The sequence below is a fragment of the Sinocyclocheilus anshuiensis genome, unplaced genomic scaffold (genome assembly GCF_001515605.1).
Source record: "Sinocyclocheilus anshuiensis isolate Anshui unplaced genomic scaffold, SAMN03320099.WGS_v1.1 scaffold796, whole genome shotgun sequence".
NCBI classification, from domain to species: domain Eukaryota; kingdom Metazoa; phylum Chordata; class Actinopteri; order Cypriniformes; family Cyprinidae; genus Sinocyclocheilus; species Sinocyclocheilus anshuiensis.
The window spans coordinates 222,495-234,318 of record NW_015557105.1 but is presented as its reverse complement, the minus strand read 5'-3'; the positions used below and the strand labels follow the sequence as shown (position 1 = coordinate 234,318).

The 11,824-nt window shown below is 32.1% G+C and overlaps 1 protein-coding gene across 1 annotated transcript in view; it reads left to right on the top strand.

The window, feature by feature from the left end:
• LOC107677642 (pleckstrin homology domain-containing family G member 4B-like) overlaps positions 1–11,824 on the top strand; it is a 52,767-nt gene that overhangs the window by 21,061 nt on the left and 19,882 nt on the right. Inside the window, exons 5-12 of the mRNA XM_016472628.1 lie at positions 1,109–1,232; positions 1,320–1,413; positions 3,856–3,942; positions 5,034–5,150; positions 6,296–6,394; positions 7,642–7,784; positions 8,499–8,637; positions 11,222–11,344. Coding sequence (XP_016328114.1) covers positions 1,109–1,232; positions 1,320–1,413; positions 3,856–3,942; positions 5,034–5,150; positions 6,296–6,394; positions 7,642–7,784; positions 8,499–8,637; positions 11,222–11,344 — 926 coding nt within the window. The remainder of the gene's footprint in view (positions 1–1,108; positions 1,233–1,319; positions 1,414–3,855; positions 3,943–5,033; positions 5,151–6,295; positions 6,395–7,641; positions 7,785–8,498; positions 8,638–11,221; positions 11,345–11,824) is intronic.

Here is an 11,824-nt window from a genome sequence, read left to right as displayed (position 1 = left end):
GATAGAAATAACTGACTTAAAACCATTTTTAGCTGCTGAAAATACTAGTGTTCTAATCATTTTGCCCACCACTGTAATATTCCTTTTAAAAATTAAACTAAATTAATACATTTTTTTAAACGTTCATTGCAAATTAACTGCATGAGGCTGCTTGATTAATTGGAATAAAACGATTATAGAGCAATTACCAAATTGCAGATGCTGAGTTTTTATTAAATAAATTTTTATGCTGTGTGTTTCAGAGTTAAAGGGATAGTTCACCCAAAAATGAAAATGTGATTTCTATTATTATTATTAATCGTTTTTTCTTTCATTTTAATGTAGTAATTATAACAATCATTAATAACAAGAAATATTATTATATTATATTAATTTACATAATTGTTATAATGAGTTATTCTTGTTATTAATATTAATAATAATTGTTACTATTAGTAGTAGTAGTATTTATTATCATTATTATTATTGATAATGATAATATTATAATATGTATTATTATTAATATTATTTTCTCCTCTTTGTGAGTTACTTTGGATAAAAGCGTCTGCTAAATGCATATACATGTAAAATGTAAAATTTTACAGTCATATTGATATATGTTGTTTTAAACCTAATACTTTTGTCTAGTAATTGTAATAATCATTAATAATTATTATTTTTATATTAAATTATTCTATTCTATTAAATTATATTACTATCATTATTATTTCCTCTTTTTATTAATAATAATGATAATTAATGAATCTCCTCTTTGTATGTCCCTTTGGATAAAAGCATCTACTAAAAACATAATTGTAGAATATAATTATAATTTTAGTGTCATATCGATATGTAATCAAAGTTTTGACCAACTAGTGCAGCCCTGCAAACAAGCACAGCAAACATTGTATCATTAAAACCACATTTGTGGCCCTGAAATAGTCCTATCCTAACAAACCATACATCAATGGAAAGCTTATTTATTCAGCTTTCAGATGATGTATACATCTAAAAAATTGACCCTTATGAGTGGTTTTGTGGTCCTCGGTCACACATAGATTTTCCCCAAACAGTGGAGCTCTAGTGAAGGGTGCAGGGTTTGGTTTATGGGGTCATGATCTGGATGCAGGTAACCAGGACCGCGGCGGCAGAGCTGTGCTGCAGGTGTGCAGCAGGAGCCAGGTGTGGACAGACGCAGCTTTCACCACAAACCAGATCAGCGAGCTGCTGTGCTACTTCTGTGGCAGACTGCGGTGAGAAAGCAGGCCACATGGAAACTCTGCAGCACACTGTGTCTGAGCGCAGGCCGTTCTCTGAGTGTCTTACGCTTGTGTTTTCAGGAGGGAGAAGAGAGGCCTGGGTTTGACAGTTCTCATCGACGCTCGCAGGCAGCCGGTCACGTCTGCGCTCTTCACAGCTATGTCTGAGCTTCAGGTGAGACCAGACACACAACTGTCTGGAAGACAAACCTTTGAGTTTGGATTAAGGCCACAAGGGGGACCAATGTTCCTTTTATTTAAAAGACCCCAAAGATAAAGGTCTTAAGGAATTAAGTGGAAAAGAAAGAACTTTTGTTGTAAATTTAAATCAATTTGACCAGTTTGCAAATAAGATATGAAGAGTTCATTTGCAAAAGCAGATAACTCCATTTTTAAAATTTACATGATAAAAAAAACATGATTTTTGAAAAAAATTACATTTAAAAGAAAATCTGTTTTTGCAAATAAACTCTTGTTTTTAAACAAGTTTTATATTTTAAAATATTTATCATATATAAAATATTATAATCTATAATAATTATAAAAATATTTTTCAATATTGTAATTTTAATATATGCACACATTCGCTCTTAATATGTTGAAAACACAAAACTGAAAAATGCTTCTTGTCTCTTTACATTCAGTTACATCAATCGCAGAAATGACAGGCTATTTTTCCAATTCAAAATAAAGAATTTTGCCAAAACGTTGAGTAGTTTGCATCACTGGTTATACAGTTATTTAGTTCTTTACTATTATAGTTTTTTTTTTGGTAATATTTTGAATCAGTTTTATATTTACCATTATCATATTACCTTTAAAGTTGTAGTCATTTTTGTGATTTTGACCCAAAGTTGGGTTGAAACAACCCAGCATTTTTTAGAGTGTAGTATTAAATTGTTATTAAAATTTAATATTTACTTTTAGTTTTTTAAAAACATCAAGTTAAACTAAATTAAAATGGGAAATATTGCAACTTGCTGAAATAAAATGAGTTATGTTTTGTTTTATTTCAGGTCACATTTTTTTTAATGGTTTTAATTTTAGTTTCAGTTTTAGTTTAGTTTTAGTTTTAATGATTGGGATCAATGTCTGGTTTGGTTATTTGTAACTAGTTTTTCTTTTTTTTTTGTGAAGTATCAATTTGATCTGTTTGCAAATAATACATTTATTTTAAAATAAGTTTTATATTTTAAAATATTATCATATTTAATCAGTTTTAACATTGATCAGTGTCTGGTTTGGTTGTTAGTCGCTCCAGTTAATCACAGAGAAGTGGTGTAGACTTTGACACAGTTATGTAAAATCATAATCGATTCGCTCAAGTGCAAAACATTGTCAGCCATTCATCTGTCTGTCACATATTTGCTCACTGAAGCCAGAAACATCACAAACTCTTCAGCGCTGCACTGAACTGTGCTGCTATCAAACCTTTGACACGTTTTAGGACGCAGTGATGTCTGAAAGCATCGGTGTTCACACACTGGTGTTTTGAGTGTAAAGCATGTTAATTGTCATGCGCATGGTTCATGTCAAACATCTGAAGGAAAGTCTGTCCTCGGGGTTTGAGACGAGGCCTGTGTGAGCACGTCTCTAAAAAACACGCTTTGAGAAAATGATCTGTCCCAACACGCAAAATATGAGAAAAGAGGGATGAGAAAGAAGTGCTTCTCCACTTAAATAGGTTCTTATTTGCACTATTGCATGCAATAAATGATCTAAACTCTAGTCTTTGTAAGCATGCATGCATAGTTTTGTTTTGTTTGTTTTTTTCCCAATGTTAAGTCTGTACAATAAATGACTTAAACTGTCAGTCTGTGAGTTGTTGAAAAGCTCATAATTCATAAAAAATAAAAATGAATAATTTTTAAGATAGAGACAATCAAAATTAAATAGTTACTAAAATTAATTAAATCATAAAAATGTAAAATTAAAAGAAATAATTAATTTGTGAATTAAAAAAAAATCAAAATAAAATTCTAATAATTAATTAAATCATTAAAATGATAAATTAGAATAAATGACTAATTTAAAAAAAAACCCATCAAAGATAAAATACTTGCTAGCAATTAATGGAATCATAAAAATGTAAAATTAAAATAAATAACTAACTCAAATGAAAACAATCAAGATAAAACACTTCATAAAAAAAGATGAAATATTTTGTTTACCTGGATATCATGTCACCATTAACCCATGAACCATTGATGTTTTGTTAAATTAATGAAATATTAACTTTATTAAATATTAATAAAAAAAAAAAGAAAAATCCCTGATTTAATCAGTTTAGTCTTTGTAATTATCCATGTTTTTTTCCTCTAATGTTTGTCTGTATAGTAAATGATCTAAACCAGGGCTTTCAAAACCACAGGTTTTGTGAGTTGAAGAAAATCAAATAATTAAATCATAAAATCGCAATTTAAATAAATTAATAATAAATAAATATTTAAAACTGTCAAAATAAAACACTAAGAAATAATTTATTAGTTTACATGCATGTCATGTGACCGTTACCCAACATCAAAGGCCTGTAAACATGCAAATGTAGTGTAAATATACACGTTATGATTTTATGTTTGGATTTATTAATGCTCTTTGATTTCTTCTGTCCCGCCAGACTCTCGTACCCAATGCACTTTACTCGGTTTTGATTCTGGTGGACAGAGACGCAGCAGTGAAAGTGGAGCGAGACGTCTCAGTTCCTGTGAGTAAATGACTGTCTGTCTGTCTCCGTTTGAGTCCGAGCGTGTTTCTGTGAAATGTTTCTCCTCCTCTCTTGTTCTTGTACAGTGTGAAGTCCTGACGTCTCTGAAAGTCAGTCTGTGAGTTGTTGAAAAGCTCATAATTCATAAAAAATAAAAATGAATAATTTTTAAGATAGAGACAATCAAAATTAAATAGTTACTAAAATTAATTAAATCATAAAAATGTAAAATTAAAAGAAATAATTAATTTGTGAATTAAAAAAAAATCAAAATAAAATTCTAATAATTAATTAAATCATTAAAATGATAAATTAGAATAAATGACTAATTTAAAAAAAAACCCATCAAAGATAAAATACTTGCTAGCAATTAATGGAATCATAAAAATGTAAAATTAAAATAAATAACTAACTCAAATGAAAACAATCAAGATAAAACACTTCATAAAAAAAGATGAAATATTTTGTTTACCTGGATATCATGTCACCATTAACCCATGAACCATTGATGTTTTGTTAAATTAATGAAATATTAACTTTATTAAATATTAATTAAAAAAAAAAGAAAAATCCCTGATTTAATCAGTTTAGTCTTTGTAATTATCCATGTTTTTTTCCTCTAATGTTTGTCTGTATAGTAAATGATCTAAACCAGGGCTTTCAAAACCACAGGTTTTGTGAGTTGAAGAAAATCAAATAATTAAATCATAAAATCGCAATTTAAATAAATTAATAATAAATAAATATTTAAAACTGTCAAAATAAAACACTAAGAAATAATTTATTAGTTTACATGCATGTCATGTGACCGTTACCCAACATCAAAGGCCTGTAAACATGCAAATGTAGTGTAAATATACACGTTATGATTTTATGTTTGGATTTATTAATGCTCTTTGATTTCTTCTGTCCCGCCAGACTCTCGTACCCAATGCACTTTACTCGGTTTTGATTCTGGTGGACAGAGACGCAGCAGTGAAAGTGGAGCGAGACGTCTCAGTTCCTGTGAGTAAATGACTGTCTGTCTGTCTCCGTTTGAGTCCGAGCGTGTTTCTGTGAAATGTTTCTCCTCCTCTCTTGTTCTTGTACAGTGTGAAGTCCTGACGTCTCTGAAAGCTCTGCAGAAGCACATCGACTCGTCGCAGCTCACCAGAGACTTTGACGGCAGCTTCCCATACGAGCACAGCCACTACATTCACTTCAGACAGGTGCTCAGAGCAGGGATTCACCAACCCCTTTGACTCTAAGTCCCCCTGAGGTTTAAATGTGATATCTCAATAATTTAACAACATATAGGGCTGTCAAATCGATTAATCGCATCCAAAATAAAAGTTTGTTTACATAATATATGTGTGTGTGTGCTGTGTATACTTATATGTACATATAAATACACACACATACATGTATATATTTTAGAAATATATATATGTGTGTGTATGTGTGTGTGTGTGTACTATATATATATATGTGTGTGTGTGTGTGTACTATATATTTATATATAGTATATATATTTACATATTTATATGTTTCATATTAAATATACATATAAATACACACACATACATGTATATATTTTAGAAATATATATATGTGTGTGTATTATATATATATATATATATATATATATATGTGTGTGTGTGTGTGTGAGTGTGCATATTTATATAGTTTTTTTAATTAATTTATTTATTCATTAGGGGTTCAAGCACAAAGCAAATTTTATTATTATTTAGATTTTATGATATTATTATTGTTATTATTATTCTGCCCTAACACTGATTGGACAGACAAAAAAAAAAAAAAACGACTTTTGCAAAGTAGTCCTAGTTTTTTCATCAATCAATAATTTTAGATCAATAATTAACCAAAAAAAAAAGTTTAAATTTAGTATTTGGATGGCTATAATGATCATGTAAAATATGGACGTGACCAAATATACCAAATAAAAGCCTATAATTCCTAAACAAAACCTCTGAATTTCACAAAATAGGAAAGAACATGTGACGTATAGTCCTAAAGAAGCAGGCAAACTTTCATAAAGATGATTAGGTATCACTTTAACAGTTATAAAGCTCAAAAAGTTTGCATTTTTATGACAAATTACCAGACATTTCTATAAAATGGTCTATTTCATTTAGAGGCGTGCTAAATAATGCGTAGTATTTTTTTTAACCATGCTCTTGAAGGTCTTACAGCGCTTGAACCCTGATATTTATTTTACTCACAACTCAACAAAGCCAAGTTTGGGAAAAGCCCTGAGCGACTTTAAAACGTTTGCATTCGTGAGGAAGAATATACACTTAAAATGCAAAAAAAAAAAATGTGCTGAAGTTTGTTTGTTTTTATCCACGGACAGAAAATCGAAGCGTTTGCCGCGAGCTGCAGCGCTGCCATCGCTTCCCTCCAGAGCTCCATCGAGACGCTGAACAACATCGGCAGCCTGGAGACGTCTGAGGTTATTCTGACAACTCAAACTGAGTCTCTGATCATTCTCTACAGCAGCATCATTGAAAATGATTTAAATGGCCTTGTTTACTGGCATTCCCTTTGCTAAGCCCCGCCTTCAGAATGTTTCTGACCAATCCAAGCTTAGCAACTGTTGCCTTCTGCTTTGTTACTTTGTAGGGTCACAACGTAACACTTTTTGACTTTCTCAGTTTGTGTAAATGCACATGGAGTTTTTATCCACATTCATTTCACACTTGTCTAGTACAAATATATGGCTTTGTTTCGTAATTATAGTGTATACGTTTTTCTTTATTTACCCCAGAAGAATTGAAGTGAAATGTGACAACATGCCCCGTAGGTGGGGTACATTGTAACATCGGAGGAGCACGTTGTAATATGATCATATGACAGCTTAAAATGTTATCTGATCTAATGAAAAAAAATATACAAAAAAACTCAAATATTTTGTCAATAAAATAAAATTATTAACTTTTTCAAATAAAATAATGGCGTTTTTTTAATAATTAAAAATCATGTATTTTTGGACTTTGACAATGAACACATTGCAACCATTCTTGTGACGGCCCTGATCACAAGACACATAGTTCAAAACAATATGTGTGCAAATAGATGAAGAAAATCACAACACACACAGCTCTCACAGAACACGAGACACACAAACGAGCCAAAATGCTTTACATTTCTTAAAATAATAATTTCTGAACATTAAACATTTTTCACCTGTTCCTCGTGGTTTCTCATTAAAATGTATAAAAGTAATTAGTGTAAATGACACCTCGAATGTCATAGAACAGCATAGTTCTAATAACGCAGTGTTACAAAGCTCCCCATCTGCGCAACTGGAATTTAAAACCGGTTCGTGTCTTTTGCTAGTTATCGAAGCATTAAAGAACTGCTAAATAACAGATTAAAATAATAGCAGATGTGTCTCATTTTAAATGAATACTAAAAACTGAGATCAAAAATGTACTTCATTCAGAAATGTACTTTTGCTATGGTAAAATAAATGTTCAGTGATATCTTCAAAAGATTTTTGAATTTTGGCGCACTTTTTTTCTCTATATAGTGTTGATATGGCAACCAGTAAAAACCCCGTATTGTGTGTGTGTGTGTTTTTTTTTTAATGTAATGCAATGCAAGTTCAGTGTGAGGGGCGGAGCTTCACTCAGGCTGATTATTATTGATCGATATTGATAGATTATTATTGAATATTGATGGTCTGTGCTCCTGCAGGAGGTGTCAGAGGTCATCAGCCAGCAGAAGAGTCTCATGAAGAGCGTTCTGGACGACACCAAACTCAACCGCCTGCGTCTGGAGGGCGGCACCTTTCTGGCCCGCATCCGGAAAGAGGAGATGTGTGAAAACGAGAACTACAGGTACAGTACTGCCTTCATCAGACGACTGACAGATGCTTCATTTAATATCAGTGGGATATTGGCCTGTCTGAATCAATTAGATGAGCCCTAATTATTTTTCCTTTCTTTAAAAAGCCTGGATAACACTGACTTTAGTTTTTACGCCCAGCTCTGTGTTATTAATTACATGCACACACTCCTGTCAATCACCGTCGGGCTTAATCATGCCATGCACGTCATCCATCTGCTTTAATTCAACCTAAATGACACTTATTACACTTACTGCATAAATAGTTCTTTTCAGGTGAAAATATCCAAACACCCTGAAAACAAGTCTTATTGTACACAATTTTGCTTCGCAAGAAATGTATCATTTATATTTTTAACACTCTTAAAACACCATGCATTTAAGCAAAATGATCTTAAATGCTATTCACGTTTATTTTTATTATGCCATTGGTATATAGTTTTTTTGTTGTTGTTGTTTTGAGTAAAAATGGGAGACAAATCCACTTCATTTAAGTCACTTCATTTTGCTTCTCAAGAAATGTGTTTTCTTTTTTAGACGAAAAAAGTGACGCTCCATCATGCAACCTTGAGAAAGTTTAAATTTTTGCTGCATGAATAAAATAAGAGGCCACAAAAAAAGTCATTTTTTACCAAATAATGTTTAAAAACACTGATGCCGTTTAGCTGTCCTGTAGTGTTTGACTGGAGCTGCTGTGTGGTGTGTAGGGACGCTGTGGATCTGGTCGGTGCGCTGTATAACCAGCTGGATGAAGAGGTTCATAAACTAGTCATTCTGTCAAATAAATCCCTGCAGCAGCTGGAGAAACTCCTGGAGCTGTGTGTCTTACAGGAGAGACACCAGGAGGTCAGAGACGCCATCTTTCCCAATCATTTTCTCTATAGGCATTTTAAAGCTCTCAGTGTGGAAAATAAGGCATTGTGATTATGCAATCAAATCACTCAGGGCTTTGTGTTTTTAGATCAGAAAACACAACCACACACAACGCTACAACATCCCATGTTAACTATTAATAGGGTAGCATGCAGAGCTGGGTAGATTGCTCACAAATTGTAATCCGTTACTGATTCCAAGTTACATGACAAAAATTGTAGTTTGTAACGTAATCCATGACATTACACATTTTAGGTAATATAATAAAAGACTACTTTTTGATTAGTTTTAGATTACTTTTGACCTATTTCGTTTTTCACATTGATTTAAATAGGATAATCTTGTACCATATTGATATAAAAAATACAAAGAGTAAGAAAATAAATTCCATTTGTTGTTATCAACAACATAAAATGCATTAAACATTATATGTGACCCTGGACCACAAAACCAGTCATAAGGGTCAATTTTTTGAAATTGAGATTTATACATCATCTGAAAGCTGAATAAATATGTATGTATGCTTTCCATTGATGTATGGTTTGTTATGATAGGAAAATATTTGGTCGAGATACAACTATTTGAAAATCTGGAATCTGAGGGTGCAAAAAAATCAAAATATTGAGAAAATCGCCTTTAAAGTTGTTAAAATTAAGTTCTTAGCAATGCATATTACTAATCAAAAATTAAGTTTTGATATATTTATGGTAGGAAATTGATCTTTACTTAATATCCTAATGATTTTTGGCATAAAAGAAAAATCTATAATTTTGACCCATACAATGTATTTTTGGCTATTGCTACAAATATACCCCAGCGACTTCAGACTGCTTTTGTGCTCCAGGGTCACATATAATGTCAAGGTTTCCCAAACTGGGCTTGTGAAGGAACTACAGGGGGTTTATGAGTTTAATGAAAAGCTGATAATTAATTATAAATCATCAAAATTGTAAATGAAAACAAATCATTTTAAAATGAATCAAAATAAAACACTTACTGAAAAAATGAAATATTTGATTTGTTTACTTGCATGTCATGTGACCATAACCAATGTCAGAGCACCATGAACATGCAAACGTTTACATGCATGCATTATTAACATTTGTATTTTAAAATCTCAGAGGTACTTCAAATAAAAATATAATAGGTGAAAGAGGATCAGATGACAAAAAAGTTGGTGAATTTGTGCGTTTTATTTGTGCAACTTCCAAATTTGGTAAAAAAAACTGACTGAGTGATAATTCAAATAGAAATTAATTAATGTGTTCATCAGTAGTGTTGATGCAGTGTTAAAACACGTCTTAAAACTGAAGTGATTTTTGTAAATCCAGTGTCAAATGCTGTGTAGCCTGTGTATTTTCTGTTTAATTACTTTGTGTGGCTGTCCACAAAACTGGAAGACTTTCTGAGTATATATAAGCGGTAGGCTTTTTAGAAAGGAACATTTAAAACATGAAAAAGAGGAATTAGGGAGAATCAATAAATTATGAATAAATTATTGCTGTTGTGTGAATAATATGTAATCATGTAATCCATAAAAAAGTAACTGTAGTCTGATTACGAGTATTTTAAAATTGAATTGGTAACACTTTATTTTAGGGTCTCTTAACTAGTTGCTTATTAGCATATTACTAGAATATTAGCCATTTTGCACATGACCTTATTCGACATCCCTAATCCTACTAAATACCTAAACCTAACAACTACCTTACTAACTATTAATAAGCAGCAAATTAGGAATTTATTGAGGGAAAAGTCATAGTTAATAGTGAATAAGTGTTCCCTATTCTAAAGTGTTACCATTTAATTTAATCTAATTACAAGTACTTAATTTTTGGAATCTGATTACGTAATCCAGAGTAGATGTAATCAGTTACTACCTAGGGTTGTGACGGTGAGGAAATTTTCCCAGCGGTTAATCGACGCGTGACAACACCGGTAATACCGGTATCACCGTTGGGGTGGGGTGGGGGTGTTATTTCGTTTGAGTTTCCCTCTTTTCTTCGCTTTCAAATGGCTTGTAAAAGTGCCATGAGCATTTTACTTTCACTTTCAAATTAGCAGTAATTGAATTGCCGCAATTCGGCATCAAGCAATTGTTAGTTTGAGTTTTCCCTCTTTTCCTCGGATTTCTTGGCCATCGATAAAATACACAAAGTTTAAATAAAGTAATCAGCAAACACTGTGGAATCAAATTAAAAAAACTTGCACTGTCGTTCGTGCACGGTTCGGCACGCTGCATTGAGCATTTAGTTTTTAAAAGTGTCTGTCCTCTAACTGAACTAGGCTAAATGATTTGTTACTAAATTTGTTGCCGCGGTAGGCAAATGACGTAACCGGTGTTGCGGCTTAACACCGGTATAACCGAAAACACCGTCTATCGCAGCAAGCCTGTTACTACCCAGCTCTGGTAGCATGCTAGAATATATTATCATGTGTTCATACTGTAGGTTATCATTAAAAATCAGCTTGTCTGTGGAGTAAATGAATATTTTTTTTTTCAGAATGATAATTGATTATTGGAGAGCCTGTGTGCTGATAATGTGTCTGTCCTCAGGTTAAGAGGTGGTTTTATGTGGAGAGTGAGAAGCATTTGGCTCCTCTGGACTCCTACAGTCTCTCTCTGAGCTGCATTCAGGACATGAGACAGAGTCTGGCCCAGTTCATGGAGGAGTCCACCGTAAGTGCTGCATGCTTTGAGAAATCACACGGAGATAAAAGAGAACTGGCATTTTACTGTCCCAGGATGCACTTGGGGAAATTAAATTAGTTCAAGAACAGGTTTCAGTCTCAGCAACAGCCAGTTTGGCCCGGGCAAAGCTGAACCATTTTTACTAAAGTGACAGAAGATACAAATGTTGATAATTGCAGTTTACAGGGAAAATATAAACACACACTGGATGACAGCAAAATAAATATGACAAACGTAAACATTACATTTTTATGTATTATATATAATATTATGTATAATATATCAACATAATATATATTTTATTTTATTTATTTCCTTTATTTATTAGCATAGCTTAATTTATTATTCCTTTATTTATTTTTACACCAGGGTTATTATCATTAACTAAAACTGCATAGCTTAATTTATTATTCCTTTATTTATTTTTACACCAGGGTTATTCTCATTAACTAAAACTAAAAACATACA